The 17,104-nt window shown below is 43.6% G+C and overlaps 1 protein-coding gene across 1 annotated transcript in view; it reads right to left on the reverse strand.

Moving 5' to 3' along the window:
- The window catches only part of LOC142924851 (fructosamine-3-kinase-like), a 35,519-nt gene that overhangs the window by 17,848 nt on the left and 567 nt on the right, over nt 1-17,104 (reverse strand). Inside the window, exon 2 of the mRNA XM_076067745.1 lies at nt 799-946. Within this exon, the coding sequence (XP_075923860.1) occupies nt 799-946 (148 nt within the window). The remainder of the gene's footprint in view (nt 1-798; nt 947-17,104) is intronic.

Genomic DNA, 17,104 nt, shown 5'->3' on the forward strand with positions numbered 1-17,104 from the left:
TCACAGTCACTAAAGTTTTAAGTCAAAACTTTAAACGAATGTTTTTAAATGTGGAGGGAAAAACCGGAGGACCCGGAGAAAAAGTCCACACGACCACGGGGAGAGACAGAGACACGCAAACTCCAAATATACAGCAGGCATCAGGGTCGAACCCACAACCTCCTGTACACCAGGCGAGGTAGTTAGGGGGGAAAGCAGAGACAGCGAGAGGGAGGAGAATTAGTCAAACTCACACTCAGTATTACTAACCATGATACACTCACCATGATACTCACCATCATACTCACGCATTCACCATCATACTCACACACAAGCCCACACACATCAACAGTCACCATTCACCACTACGTGGCGGTGATGTCCCCAGAATAACTCAGGTGCCAAGGTTTGACGGCTGTGCCAGGCTAAGTGCAGGAGGAGGCCACGGGCCAGACTCAGGTGCCATGGGTTGACTGCTCTGCCTGGCTAGGTACAAGAGGAGGGCTAGACCCTGGTGCTATGGGTTAACTCGTGTGCCACCACCTGCACAACCACCACAATAACAACCACACAACAATAACCACTACCAACAACTGTAACCACAACTATAATTTAACCACAACTATAATTCCCATCAGCCACACGGCCCTCTGGGAGTGCCTCTCAACAGCAGCAGCAGGAGCAGGGCTGAGCTCTGCTTGAAGCAGCGCCGTGAACTCAGCAGAACGTGACGGCTGTGGGCCAGGCGCCTCCTCTGTCTCCCCCCACCGCCGCCGCCGCCGCCACTGCTGATGTGGACACACCGCGCGAGGTTCTCACCTTCAGGCTGAGTCGACGTAGAGGAGGCCCAGCGAGCCGCCGCTTCAGAAGCTTTCGCGAGCCACTGACGGTGGCCGTGAGCGGGAATCCAAATCAGCCGCTCGCCACCCACAATCCACAGCGCGCGCCGCCTCCACTCGGCCCCGGCCTAAGCGGAAGTAGCAGCGGGAGAGGGGGGCGGGGCATGGGGGGTGAGGGGGCGGGTCACGAGGGGGAGGGCAGGGGGGGCAAGGGGGGGGGTGAGGGGGGCATAGATGGGGTTCGTTAGGTGGAGAAAAAGGGGGGGCATGGGGGGTTGTGAGGGGGCATGGGGGTTGCGAATGTGGAGGGGCGGGGGGGAAGGGGGGTCACGAGGAGGGGCAGGGGGGGCAGGGGGGTAGCGAGGGGGAGGGAAATGGCGGACCATGGGGCGTGGTCGCGAGGGGGGGAGGAGCTCAGGTGTTAGGGGGAGGAGCTCATGGCTCTGACGTCACGGGGGGCGTGGTTACCTTGGACCACCCCCGCTTCTCGCGCCACGTGCTTCCCACTTGCAGTTTGGCCGTTAGAGAGGCGCTGACAGACCCCAGAGCAGGGAGTGGAACCGAGCTGTGGGTGAGTGGTGGCGGTGGTGGTGTGAGTTTCTCTGTGCGGGTCTGTGTGTGTGAGTCTCTCTGTGCGAGTCTGTGTGTGTGGGACTTTCTATATGAGTCTGTGTGTGACACTCTGTGTGAGTCTGTGTGTGTGTGAGTCTCTGTGTGAGTCTGTGTGTGAGTCTCTCTGTGTGAGTCTGTGTGTGTGTGAGTCTGTGTGAGTCTGTGTGTGTGAGTCTGTGTGCGTGAGTCTCTCTGTGTGAGTCTCTGTGTGCGTGTGAGACTCTGTGTGAGTCTCCCTGTGTGAGTCTGTGTGTGTGTGAGAGTCTCTGTGTGAGTCTGTGTGTGTGTGAGTCTCTGTGTGAGTCTGTGTGTGAGTCTCTCTGTATGAGTCTGTGTGAGTCTCTCTATGTGAGTCTGTGTGTGTCTCTCTGTGTGAGTCTGTGTGTGTGAGTCTCTGTGTGAGTCTGTGTGTGAGTCTCTCTGTATGAGTCTGTGTGTGTGAGTCTCTCTGTGTGAGTCTGTGTGTGTGAGAGTCTCTGTGTGAGTCTGTGTGTGTGAGTCTCTGTGTGAGTCTGTGTGTGAGACTCTCTGTATGAGTCTGTGTGAGTCTCTCTATGTGAGTCTGTGTGTGTCTCTCTGTGTGAGTCTGTGTGTGTGAGTCTCTGTGTGAGTCTGTGTGTGAGTCTCTCTGTATGAGTCTGTGTGTGTGAGTCTCTCTGTGTGAGTCTGTGTGTGTGTGAGTCTGTGTGAGTCTGTGTGTGTGAGTCTGTGTGCGTGAGTCTCTCTGTGTGAGTCTCTGTGTGCGTGTAAGCCTCTGTGTGAGTCTCCCTGTGTGAGTCTGTGTGTGTGTGAGTCTCTGTGTGAGTCTGTGTGTGTGTGAGTCTCTGTGTGAGTCTGTGTGTGAGTCTCTCTGTATGAGTCTGTGTGTGTGAGTCTCTCTATGTGAGTCTGTGTGTGTCTCTCTGTGTGAGTCTGTGTGTGTGTGAGTCTCTCTGTGTGAGTCTGTGTGTGTGAGACTATCTGTGTGAGTCTGTGTGTGTGTGGAACGGTCGTGGAGCTGACAGCGCGCCGCGCTATGAACCCGGCGAACCCGAGTTGGATTCCCTCTAAAGGCCAACAGCAGTAACGATTATCTCAACCGGTGTTGGGCCTCCCCTAGATCGACTCAACCTCGAATGAGTACCTGGTGTGGTGTGTAAAGATCGCCACTGGGGAGACAAAGGCGGCCGGGCATGGTGCTGGCAATCCAACACCCTTTGGTGTCCCATACTGGCAGGGGGAGGAGTGGTGGTGTTAATGTTGGTGGTATTAGTGGTGGGGGTGCTCGTGATGGTGGTGGTGTTAGTTGTGTTAGTGATGGTGGTGTTAGTGATTGTGGTTGTTAGTAGTGGTGATAGTGGTGGTGTTACTGGTGTTAGTGATGGTGGTGTTGGTGTTGGTGGTATTAGTGATAGTGGTGTAAGTGAGGTGATTGGATGCCATGGTGATCCCCATCTTTAAGAAGGGAGACCGCACAGACTGTAACAACTACGGGGGCATCTCACTCCTCAGTGTGCCGGGAAAGGTCCTGGCAAGGATTATTCAACACTGCCTTACCAGGCATGCTGAGGAGAGGCTTGCGAAGCCCCAATGTGGTTTCAGGAAAGGGTGGTCCTGCACAGATGCCATATTTTCTGTCCGTTTGCTAAAGCAGAGGTGTAGGGAATTCCAACAAGACCTACATCTCTGCTTTATTGACCTGGTAAAGGCCTATGACACCATCAGTAGGCCTGGGCTCTGGGTTCTTCGTGCTTTCGGAGTCCCTGACCCGCTGCTCACGATCTTTAGGGACCTTCATTATGGTGAGCGGACCCGGGTAAAACTACATTTCCGGGAGTCGGAGCCATTCCCTGTTCACCTTGGGGTGCGACAGGGATGTCCTCTGGCTCCAACATTATTTAAGATCTATTTCGACCACGTGGTTCGTGAGGCCTTCAGTAGCTGTACCGGAGGAATTTCCATCTGGTACAGATACAGTGGGAGGCTGATCAATGCCCGGATGCCGTCAAGGGATGGCTCCCTATTGGTCAACCACGTTATGTATGCCGATGACGTGATAATTGCGGCTCACTCAGAGGAGGAGTTGGAGGCGCTGCTGCTAAAACTGGAGTGTGCCACTAAGAGGTGGGGTCTTACCATCACATAATTCCATCTCTCTTCTAGCCTATGACACATCCATTTAGCCCCATCCAGCCAAACAAGCTGTGTCATGGGACCTTTTTCCAGAATCAAAGTGTGAAAAATAATAAAAGGTTTTACCCTTTGTGGCAGTAAAGCAGGAAGTGGTGTTAAAATGTTCAAGCAACCAATTAGAAACCTGTTGCAAGGAATCAAGTTACTGCATTAACCACACACGTGACTTGTGGTGAATATGCAAACAAACATGCTCTGATAATATTTGAATTGTCTTTGAAACTGATTGGCCTACACCAGAGACAGCCTTCTTTATGACCCAGTCTCATGTTGTATGTATAGGTGTTATGAAAATTGATGAAAATAATGCAAATTAAATGAAATTTGAGATTTGCATAATTTATCCGAAATTATGTTGAGTTTAATTATGCGCATAAATTATGCTGATTCGAGAGATAATCGTATTAATTTATGCGAGTGGGCGTGGTTATGATAATGCAGGTCGTTATGGATTATCAGGTCGAGCCTCGGTGACGAGGATTGTGTTATGAATTGGAATAACGCAATTAATCGTATGCAGTGACGCAGGCGTTGTGAGCGTGAATGAGAGAGAGAGACGATTCGACTCTGCTCTTTAATTCCGTATTATCGATAAGGATACGATTACTCTCGATTGAACATTACGGATTATGTGTGTTATGGATTATGTGGTGATAGTGTGCTTATGATAGGTCCCCAGGATTCAGATCTCATACGCAGAACAATATTACGCAGAATTTCAGGAAGAATCACACACAAACCTTCTGCTTTAATCAATTTTATTTCTAGCTAACTTTAATTTTTGGATAATATGAAAAACTCAATCTCGGGATTTTGGAATTTCAACACAGCGTTAACATGATACCATCACGATTGCGTTGTTTCACCTCGATAGCGGCACCTGTGGTTAATTCCCGACGCGTAACGCAATCGATCGGTTGTTGAGAGAGAGATTAAAAACATGCGAACTATTCTATCAAACCTTAACTTTATAATATGCAAACTCGTATGCTTGAATTGTTACACAACACGGCACTTGGTCTTTGATTCGTATCCAATCCTTAATACATTCTGATATGCGAAGTTATTATGCTTGAAATCGTCAGCACAGTACCACGTTGATGTTCGTTCATTGATTCATAACGATTATGAATTTAAAGCGTTCGACTGTAATACTTCTAATTGCCTTATCAACACCACTCGATGGCCACAATGCTTCGTTACTTGAATTGTCACACAAAACAGCATTCGGTCACTGATCATGCGCGGCCCTTAATGCAATTATTGTCACGTTGTTAACAATAGGATGACTGATTATTATGCAACGCTACTCGTTGACAGGGCACTCCAACCAGTATTATTCTTGGAGGCACAAATATGCGTTTGAATTCGTTATTTCATTCGTGGATACCGGCAAGATTATGCAGAAAGACAAATATTAACGAACGACTCAAGTATTCCTAATCAACTTCTCAACGCGACTCAATGGGTGGCGATGTTTCCTTTTGAGATCCTTATCTCGGGCCAATCTTTTAATTGATTGTGGCCAGACCCCTGACAGGGAACCGGTTGAACCCGCTCTTCAACCCCGCGAGCGGCGCTCCGTGGTGAGGTGCCAAGAATTAATCCTTGTTAATGGGTCAGTTGGTAATTTATGCGGTTAGAAGTACAGCCCCAGCACAATATTACAGAGGAAATTATGAACACTCTTAAAAACGATAGATTATTCACTCGGTCGTTGCGATGTTTCCACAATCACGGATGGTTCAATGGCTTGAGGTTTTTTAGGCTTTGTTAATGACCCGTGTGTGTGTGTGTTGAATGGTGTGAGTGGTGAAAGAGTAGGCCAATGTTCGGAATCGATTCTTTGCGTCAAGCAGACGTCTGGTTTGTGTGTAGTGGGGGGCAGTGTATCATACGTATCAGTTGATTCTTCTTTCAGTAGTTGGTTCGGACTCGACGGACGTTGGTGAACGAGTAGATGCGTTGTTGTAGCTGAGATGACCGTCTGGTAGACGGCGTTAGAAGCACGCCCGCAGCGGCGCGCTGGTGCTCCGTCGTCGGCGGTTGTAGATTGCAGGCTCACGATTCGCTCGTGGTGGCGCTGGCCGCTAACAGCGGCAGCGGGTCGCCAATCGGCGACACTCGCCAATTCGGCGAATTGTAGAGACATCTCCGGCGTCGGTGATGGCTCGTCTTCTGCTGAGATGAGTTGAGCGGGTCTTCTGCTGAGGTGAGTAGAGATGAGTCTTCTTCTGTTGAGCTGAGTTGAGATGAGTCTTCTTCTGTTGAGCTGCCCCCGAGGGCTGATGAGTCTTCTTCTGTTGAGCTGCCCCCGAGGGCTGATGAGTTTTCTTCTGTTGAGCTGCCCCCGAGGGCTGATGAGTTGATTTCAATGCTGAAACGGCTCCTTTTTATGCCAACAATCTCTCCCCTTCTCGGCTCCCCCTCACGAGGTGGAGCTATCTTTGATCTGATCGTATGTCGGTGGGGGGGGGGGTTCGTGTGTCAGTGTGTATGTTTGTGTGTGTGTCATTTATGACATGGTCCTGTTCGGGTCTTTCCTCAAGCCATAAACATCAAGACAACAGACACCTCGATTCATCTCGGTGGCGTCTGGTTGTCTAATCCCTCCACCCAGAGAGAGGGGCGGGTTCCCCCCCCCCCCTTTTCCGTTCGCGTTCCGACGCACAAAGAAATGGTTAAGATTTTTTTTAAGTTTAACATTTCACATCACAGTTGGTATCTTATCATACACAGTTATGATCCTGCTTGTGATTCATAGTATTTGATTTATTTCCAAGTGAAGATGCTCTTCCGAGCGTATGCATTTTATCACGTGCTGCAGAGAAAGACAAAGGTGGCCGGGATCTTCCCATTTCTCCATACTTTGCAAATATCATTTCGACTCCACATTCTACCAGCCTAATTCACCCCGTTACCTTGGCTCTTACTTAGTTTATTAATTTTCGTCACTTTGTGCGTTTATAAATGTGTGACAGTTTAACTTAAAGCTCGCTCGCTCTTTTACTGCCCGTGTGCAGGGTGGGGTGGGGGCTATTACTAAGTTCCGTGTGTGGCAGATGGTCCCCGCGATAACGATCTGGTTGCCCTGGCGTGAAATTCCTCTCTCGCGCTCTTCGGGAGAGACAAAGGTGGTCGGGAGCACCTCTTTATACTTTCGACTTATATTTCTCAAATACCATTTGGTCCCATGTTCGCCAAGACTCGTGTTTGTAACTACGTCCTCCCGACACCTCTCGGTTTTACCGAGGTTCGAATTGTTATGATGGAATTATTAAAAAGAAAAATAATTATCATCCTGAGTTTAAGAGGTCCATTTCTTGATTGTTGGAATCCATATCCCTTGGTTCTGTAAGGTTCTATAATGGAATATCGTTTAAGGTTAACACGTTGTTATTATTAATATTATTTTGCAATTTTCTTTAAAACTTTCTTTGCCTGGTTGCCGTGTGTGGGGTGGGTGTGTCTCCTCATCAAACCCGGCTGGCTTTTCCAGATGGCCCCTTGTGATAAGGTGTAATTCCTGCTTCTCCGCGCTGTGAGGGAGACAAAAGGTGGTCGGGGTTGCTTGGAATATTGTTTAAACTCTTTCGCAAGTTTGCTCGTTGTCTCATTCTTTCTCGATAACCTTTGATGTGACTCGGTATTCTTGCTCCAAGCTTTGTTTTAACAGTAAAAGTATTAAAGGTGAAAATCATTTGATAGCGAATTAATCATTGGATAATAATTCACTGATGTATCTGGTGGCCTGGTCTTGATTGGAGTGAGCGCGAGGACCGCTAACTTTAGCTTATTCTTGTTATTGCATTTTAAATTTGAACTGTTGTTTTAAAAAAAAAAATAGTTTAACCCGTGGGCGTCCTCATTTCTGGCTTGCGGAGGGCTTCCCTCTGCGTGACCTCCCTTAGGGCACATCAAACTCTTGTTCATCTGGAGATCTTCGCAGATAGCTGCTAACATCCTCGCCTCGAGAGTTTTATTATTTCTTTATTTACTAATGGCCTGTTTATGACCGACATATGGTTTTTCGTGTTTCTGGCTTACGGGTTTGATTCATAAAAAAAAAATATATATATATTGTTTGTCACGAAAGAAAGGAAAAAGAAATCTAGGTGTATGCATCCGTAAATATTCTTATGGATATTAATTGTGGAAAAAGGGCCGTATACAACACTCACCACCAGTGTCAGACCAGAGATCGCCAAAAGGCGAACAGTACAAAGGCAATGCCACACGTATCGGAGCATTTATAGCTAACCGCTGTGCCCACCGCTCTCCAATGACTCGGTGTGCTAACCGCGGTGCCACCACTCCCCCCTCGCACAATGTGCAAACCACTACGCCACCAATCTCCACATTCTCACACAGTGTGCTCACCGCTGTGCCACCGGTCCCCACTCACATCTAGAATGTGAATTAAATGTCCACAGTCATCGTTTTCTGATTTCCAAAATAATTGTTCCCGAAATAATACGAGTTGCATTTCATTCAACATTGGGAAGGGGTCTGCCCTTCGTTTAAGGCCCTGGCTGCTTACAGAATTGTCGCAGACTGTTTTGCCTCAGCAGCTTTCCTCTTTTCTCCTCCTGATGACGATCGCTTGTGCTGTGATCGAAACGTCGTAGTTTTTTTGTTATTTTTTAAAAATTATTTCTTTCAACCTATCTACGTGACTTTACCGAAAGACCCAAGGAATATGATTTCATGGATGTTTATGAGGTCTGTTGCTGAGGGTTTCAAAGAAGTGGAGGCCTCTCTCAGTACATAAGAGTGAGGGGTTGTAGGTTTCGGCTTGGGTCATGGGTACGGGTTATTTTTTGGCATATTTTATTAAACAAAAATCGAATTCCAATGTCGTGGATATTGTGATGTTTGGATTATTGACGGTAGAATTAATATTATTGCGAATATTTCTTATATTCTCGTTTTATGCCACTGATTATTGATGTAAAAAATAGGTTCAAATTTAAACGGCATGCAAAGAAGGTTACAGTTAATTATTAAACAATTCGCAACTGTTGATTTATTTGTTGTAGTGTATGATTGTCTGCTCGACTCAATTTCTGAGGATCTCACATTTATTTCTATATTATTGTACATTTTACAGTAGTGCTATAAAAATAAAATGAAAAAAATGTTAGATTTTCACCACAAACAAGGCTACAATGGTTATGATATTGTGATAATTAGATTTTCACCACAAACTAGGCTACAATGGTTGTGATGTTGTGATAATTTGATTTTCACCACAAACTAGGCTACAATGGTTATGATATTGTGATAATTAGATTTTCACCACAAACTAGGCTACAATGGTTATGATGTTGTGATAATTAGATTTTCACCACAAACAAGGCTACAATGGTTATGATATTGTGATAATTAGATTTTCACCACAAACTAGGCTACAATGGTTATGATATTGTGATCATTAGATTTTCACCACAAACTAGGCTATAATGGTTATGATATTGTGATAATTAGATTTTCTGCCACCAAATTACAATTAGATTCGTTGCGTCGCATATTCCCTGATATTTTGTTTAGACCGCAAGCATGTATCCATTTAAACTTTTGCTAACTAGCTTGTTTATGTCATCTAGAATATGAATACAATTTTCAGCATCATCGTTTTCTTATTTCTGGGACAATTGTGCCCTAAATAATAGGAGTTGCATTACATTCAGATCCTGGCTGATGACGTAGTTGACTCCAGTCTGTGATGTCACAGTCATGTGGGTGGTACCTTTGACATCATGATGTCTATGACGTCATGCACCACGTGTCATTCATATTGGAAGAGCTGCGTTTATTGGTGGCTGTGTTTCTTGTCTCAGCTAAAATATGCGTGATATTATTTAGCCTCGTGGCTATTAAAGCCTCCACTACTGTTGATGAAACTGAAATTAATCTCAGCCGTTGTCAGCCTGCACATCATTTAACCGGTGAGCCTGAAAGGGGTGGTTTAAGGATTGTTTGCGTATTAATGGGGTTTATTATTGAAGCTTTCAAGGGTGTGGGGGTCTCACTCACTACATGAGCATGAGGGGTTTGGGGGTTTAGCTTGGCTTAAGGTAACGTGTTGTAACAAATACTCTTACATATACAATTTTATCATATGTTATCAGAAAATCAAACTGAAAGGGGTGGTTTAAGGATTGTTTGCGTGTTAATCGGGTTTATTATTGAAGCTTTCAAGGGTGTGGGGGTCTCACTCACTACATGAGCATGAGGGGTTTGGGGGTTTAGCTTAGCTTAAGGTAACGTGTTGTAACACATACTTTTGAATACACAATTTTAGCATATGTTATCAGAAAATCAAACTGCAATGTCGTGGATATTGTGATTCTTGGATTCTTGACGGTAGAATTAATATTGATGTGGATATTTGTGACATTGTCGTTTTATGTGACTGATTATTGATGTTAAAATCAGTTTCAAAAAGAAACGGCATGCAAAACAGGTGAACATTAATCATTAAACAATTCCCAATTGTTAATTTGTGTTGCAGTGTATGATCATCTGCTTGACACAATTTATGATTTTCTCTTTTATTTCTATAATATTGTAAATGTTACAATAGTTTTATTCATAAGATGCCATTTTAAAAATATAATTTCACCTCAAACTAGACTCAAATATTCATAATATTGTGGTAATTGGATTGTCTGCCATCAAATTAAGACAATTAGATTCGTAACTTGGAATATCACTTCATATATTGCTGTTTCTAACATTGTTTAGACCGTAACCGTGTAACCATTCAAAAGTTGATAACGAGCCTGTTTAAGTCATCTAGATTACGAATAAAATGTACACAATCATCATTTTCTTATTACTGGGACAATTGTGCCCGAAATAATCTGAGTTACATTACATTTAACATTAGGAAGGGGTCTGCTGTTCAGGTCAGATCCTGGCTGATGACATTGTTGTCTCCAATCTGTGTCACAGTCATGTGGGTGGTACCTTTGACATCATTATGTCTATGACGTCATGTACCACGTGTCATTCATATTGGAAGAGCTGTGTTTATTGGTCGCTGTGTTTCTTGTCTCAGTTAAAATAAACGTGAGATTATTTAGCCTCGTGGTTATTGAAGCCTCCATTACTGTTGATGAAACTGAAATTAATCTCAGCCGTTGTCAGCCTGCACATCATTTAAGCGGTGAGCCTGAAAGGGGTTGTTTAAGGATTGTTTGCGTGTTAATGGGGTATATTATTGAGGCTTTGAAGGGTGTGGGGGTCTCACTACATGAGCATGAGGGGTTTGGGGGATTCGCTCAGCTTATGGTAACGTGTTGTAACAAATACGTTTAAATATATAATTTCAGCAAATGTTATTAGAAAATCAAACTGAAAGGGGTGGTTTAAGGATTGTTTGCGTGTTAATCGGGTTTATTATTGAAGCTTTCAAGGGTGTGGGGGTCTCACTCACTACATAAGCATGAGGGGTTTGGGGGTTTAGCTTAGCTTAAGGTAACGTGTTGTAACAAATACTTTTGAATATACAATTTTAGCATATGTTATCAGAAAATCAAACTGCAATGTCGTGGATATTGTGATTCTTGGATTCTTGACGGTAGAATTAATATTGATGTGCATATTTCTGACTGTCGTTTTATGTGACTGATTATTGATGTAAAAAATTAGTTTCAAATAGAAACGGCATGCAAAAAAGGTGAACATTAATCATGAAACAATTCCCAATTGTTAATTTGTGTTGCAGTGTATGATCATCTGCTTGACGCAATTTATGATTTTCTCTTTTATTTATATAATATTGTAAATGTTACAATAGTTTTTTTCATAAGATGCCATTTTAAAAATATAATTTTACATTGTCACCTCAAACTAGACTCAAATATTAATAATATTGTGGTAATTGGATTGTCTGCCATCAAATTAAGACAATTAGATTGGTAACTTGGAATATCGCTTCATATATTGCTGTTTCTAACATTGTTTAGACCGTAACCGTGTAACCTTTCAAAACGTTGATAACGAGCCTGTTTAAGTCATCTAGATTACGAATAAAATGTACACAATCATAATTTTCTTATTACTGGGACAATTGTGCCCGAAATAATCTGAGTTACATTACATTTAACATTAGGAAGGGGTCTGCTGTTCAGGTCAGATCCTGGCTGATGACGTAGTTCTCTCCAGTCTGTGTCACAGTCATGTGGGTGGTACCTTTGACATTATGATGTCTATGACGTCATGTACCACGTGTCATTCATATTGGAAGAGCTGTGTTTATTGGTCGCTGTGTTTCTTGTCTCAGCTAAAATAAACGTGATATTATTTAGCCTCGTGGTTATTAAAGCCTCCACTACTGTTGATGAAACTGAAATTAATCTCAGCCGTTGTCAGCCTGCACATCATTTAACCGGTGAGCCTGAAAGAGGTGGTTTAAGGATTGTTTGCGTGTTAATTGGGTTTATTATTGAGGCTTTCAAGGGTGTGGGGGTCTCACTCACTACATGAGCATGAGGGGTTTGGGGGTTTCGCTCAGCTTATGGTAACGTGTTGTAACAAATACGTTTAAATATATAATTTTAGCAAATGTTATTAGAAAATCAAAGTACAATGTCGTGGATATTGTGATTTTTGGATTCTTGACGATAGAATTAATATTGATGTAGATATTTCTTACTTTGTTGTAAAAAATTGTTTCAAATAGAAACGGTATGCAAAAAAGGTGAACATTAATCATTAAACAATTCCCAATTGTTAATTTATTTGTTACAGTGTATGATCGTCTGCTTGACACAATTTATTATTTTCTCTTTTATTTCTATAATATTGTAAATGTTACAATAGTTTTTTCATAATAATGCAGATACTCCTGCATTTTGTCTTATTATGCTACAATTATTCAATTGATAGAAAACATTGTTTGTAAAGCAAAATTATGTAAATGCATTTACAATTAAATAATGTGCAACTGGACGCGATTATTTCGCATTCTAGTTTTTAAAAGATGCACAACCGGTGATAAAAGTAAAGTTTATCTCGTCAGTAGTGCGCCTGGTCTTCATCACAACTGAAAAGTGAGCCCGACACGGGCGTTTTAAAAATGATCAGGGATCGTTGTTAATAATTAGGGATTAAAAGTTGTGGTTATGGGTTACAGGCTGAGTTTTAGTGTTTGGGGATAGATTGAAGGGTTAGAGTTCACAGTTATAATTAGAGGTTGGAGTTTGCCGTAGGGGTAAGTGTGATACAGTTACGGTTTAGGAGTTAGAGTTACGGTTGTGTGTTAGGGTTTGTGTATTAAGGGTTAGTGTTCGGTATGAGGGGTTAGGGTTGCCTATCAGGTGTTCGGGTTATGCTTGAGTAATAGTATTTCGATGTCTGGGCGAGGGATATTGCTCAGGTTATTCGATTGGTTGACCTCTGAATATATTACCCGTTATGTTCCTGATTTCATCATGTCTCAGAAGCTAAGCAGGGTCTAGCTTGGGGAGTGATTGGATGTCCTAGCATTGGGTGGCCACCACGTGCTATAAATGGTGTAATAGCCATTGTGAGCATTGGAGGGCAGTGCAGAAATATATTTTCTTTGTAGTCTCCCCGACCTTCACCAACCCACACTGACCAGCGTTTTAAAGTATGGTTACAAAACCCTCATCATCCATGAGGCATTGGGAGGCGTTTATCAACCAGTGGATTCATACAAATGGATTCTCCATGAACATGGTTAAGTCTGACGATTATGCTCAATGGAATAGTGGATTGGAATAAACATACTCTTTGGTTCTATTCGGTAAAGTCACGTAGGTAAATAACAAAACAACAATAATCACGACGTTTCGGCCACAATACAAGCGGCCTTCATCAGGTGAAGGGACGAGCCTGTCTGGAGGACAGCGCTGGAGTGGAAGAAGCCACGCTTAGATCACGACATTTAAGCTGTGTGAGAAGAAGAAGACCACGGGCTTTGACAAAGGAATTAGCATATAAATTAGCATTGAAATGGCTCATTGAAATAGCTAAGTTAAAGTATACACATCCGCAGAGGTGCCCCTTGACAAAGGGAATTAGCATGGAATTTAGCATTTAAATAGTTTAGTGATTAGCTAGTAACTGGTCACAGAAATAGCTATGTTAAAGTCAGACTATATACATTCACCGAGGCACCTAGTACTCATCAAACAGGAGAATTTAGCGAAACACAACCACGCTCAGACATCGGACCTGTGTGCGAGCAAAGAGGTGGTGTACGTGCCGGTGGACTTGCAGTTTGGCGAGGGGGGGGGGGGGGAAGGGGGGAGGGGGATTTTACCCATTGATGGTGTGAAAATGGGAATTTATAAGAGCTGCGAAAGTTTGGGGTACCACTACTCAATAAATATACTGTACCATTGAAATTAGTTTAATGTTTAGTTCGATTTAGAACATCTTTCCAATGGTTGCTTAATTTGAAACCATCCTCTCGGTTGAAATTGTGTCTGTGTTTGTAGATCTGAATTGCTTCATGAACAAATCTCTGATAAAAGCCCGTGGGTTTGCAAAGAACCTTGGTATCGGAAAAAATTATATCATGATCCCCCACAGCGTTGTAACAGTGATCAGCTACGGCAGAAGAATTCGTTTTGCCGTGTTTCAAATCTGATTTGTGCTCGCGAATTCGGTCAGAGACATGTCGCTTTGTCTCACCGATGTAGCAATAACCGCAGGTACAACTCAATTTGTAAACCCCGGGGTACTGTAAATCAGGAATGACATCCTTCACGGATGGGATCAGATCACGAATTTTGTGTACTGTATTGAACCGGACCTGGATCTTGTGTTTGTTTAGATTTTTGGAAATATTTTTAGTAACGCCTGCTATATATGGAAGTGTGATGGTTTTGACCGGAGTATCAAGTGGTTGTTTCTGTATGGAAGGAGAGACAGCTTGGCGGATGGTACGGTCAGAGTAACCATTCCTTTTGAGGGCCAGGTGTACATGTTTTAATTCACTGGTCAGGTGGTGTTGGTCCGAAATGCAATGAGCCCTATGGTATAAAGTTTTGATGAGAGAATTATTTTGGGCTGGGTGGTGGTGGGAATCAGGTTTCAAGTAGGAATCTGTGTGGGTGGGTTTCCTGTAGACAGAATGCCCCAATGAGCCATCAGGTCTCCTCTCAAACAGAACGTCTAAGAATGGTAGCTTGCCATCTTTCTCCACTTCCATGGTGAATTTGATGGCGGGATGTCTGGAATTGATGTGGTGTAGGAAAAGGTTCAGAGCTGGGAGGCCATGTGGCCAAATGACGAAAGTGTCATCCACATATCTCTTCCACAGGGAAGGTCTGAGGGTGGAAGTCTGGATGGCGTCTGATTCAAATTTCTCCAAGAAAATATTGGCTATCACTGGTGACAAGGGGGAACCCATGGGGGTACCCTCATTTTGTTTGTAGAAGGAGCCATTCCAAGTAAAGTAGGTATTGTTGAGGCAGTGCCTAACCAGTGCAGGTGTGTCGGGGTCTAGTCCATGTTGGACCAAATTTTCAATTATTTCAATGGTATCAGGTACTGGGACCTTGGTGAACAAAGAGACCACATCGAAGCTGACAAGGATATCGTCAGGGGACAGTACAACGTCTTTGACCATAGAGACCAATTGGGCTGAGTTAAGTACTGCTGAGGCGGTCTTGCCAGTGAAAGGCAGCAAGGTATCTGACAGAAAACGGGCTAGTCTATAGGTAGGGGAGTTGATCGTGGATACGATGGGTCGTGGTGGGGTGCCTTCTTTATGAATCTTGGGAAGACCATAGAATCTAGGGGGTCTTGCAGCAGAAGGTTTTAGGGAGGGACGTTTAGTTGGGTCGATTAGGGAGGTCGAACTTGTGATGATCTTGTTGGTTTTTATCGCTAGGCTATTAGTGGGGTCATTTTTTATTTTTGAGTAACTTCCATCGTTGAGCAGATTCTGGATTTTGTTGTTGTATGAATCTTTATCCATAATAACACTAGCGTTTCCTTTATCGGCGGATGTCTATACTTTAACTTAGCTATTTCAATGAGCCATTTCAATGCTAATTTATATGCTAATTCCTTTGTCAAAGCCCGTGGTCTTCTTCTTCTCACACAGCTGAAATGTCGTGATCTAAGCGTGGCTTCTTCCACTCGAGCGCTGTCCTCCAGACAGGCTCGTCCCTTCACCTGATGAAGGCCGCTTGTGTTGTGGCCGAAACGTCGTGATTATTGTTGTTTTATTATTTACCTACATGACTTTACCGAATAGAACCAAAGAGTATGGATCCTTGCAGTCACGAAAGCTTTAAATCTAGAATGGAATAAACATGTGTGAGTGGGTGAGTGAATGAGTGAGTGAGCAGGTGCACAAGTGAGTGAGTTGGCAGTAAGCAAGTAAATAAAGGGGCTTGTAAATCAACATGCACAAGAGTGAGTGAACTGGTACTGTGAGTGGGAAATGGTAATAATTGAGAGGATGAGTGATTCGTTGAGTTGATAAATTTGATTCTTGTTCTAACCCCTCCAGGCCACCACCATCAAACAAACACAACACCTACAACATGGACAAACAACTTAAGTGGGCTGATATCTTGGAGCACTATGAGAGTAAGTTACATATACCTACATAAAATAGTTTGTTAGAATCAGAATATTTATATATTCTGAGCTATAAACTTACTTTTCACAAATTACTACGAAAGGCAGAGGAGAACTCCCTGATAATGACATTCAGTAGAACTGGCTTGGTGGGTAAGGGATTAGACACTGATCCAGCATGGCAGAGAACGTTGGTTAAGCTCTGGGTTTCAGCAACCTATAATTAAACTAGGGTCTCAAGTTTATGGAATGAATGATCTTAACATGCTCACAAAAAATATGACATGTAAAGTGTTAATGCCATGTGATGAATATTTCTCAATAGCAGGGCCTGTAGTGTGATAAGAGGTAACTAGAGGGATCTCAGAATGAGTTCTGTGAAATCTCCATGTGCTTCGTTCTCTAATCCATTACTCATCCTTTGAATGAAATGTCTGTGCTCTGTAGCCCGGAAGTCGCAGCTCCAAACGACCACGTGGGGGGACATTATGGACAGAGTTGACCCTTTCCCGGACCAAGGTGACAACAATGGCGACCAAAAGGTGTGTATGTGGTCGGTGAGGGTCAAAGACACCGTCTCTACACGATAGCACACCATGCCACCACACGATCAAACTACATCACATCAAACCATTTCTCCACACCACCTTTCCCATCATACCACCCCACCATCCAGTCAATAACCCATCATAGAACCTCACCATGTGTCTACACCATCACATGACACGATCTCTCCATAACATTCCAACACATCACATCTAAATTCCACCACATCATCTCCCGACATCACCCCATCTTGCCACCATGTCATGCCATATTCCACTTGTGCATGCACATAAATTGGCCTTTTTTTTCAGGCAGTGACGCGACCTCAGTCTGTGAGCTCATTGGAAGGTGCTATTCCAGTTGCCCACTATGAGCGCTGCTTTTAG

This window comes from Petromyzon marinus, chromosome 17 (assembly GCF_048934315.1).
Source record: "Petromyzon marinus isolate PM22_M1 ecotype Great Lakes invasive population chromosome 17, UKy_Petmar_22M1.pri1.0, whole genome shotgun sequence".
NCBI lineage: Eukaryota > Metazoa > Chordata > Hyperoartia > Petromyzontiformes > Petromyzontidae > Petromyzon > Petromyzon marinus.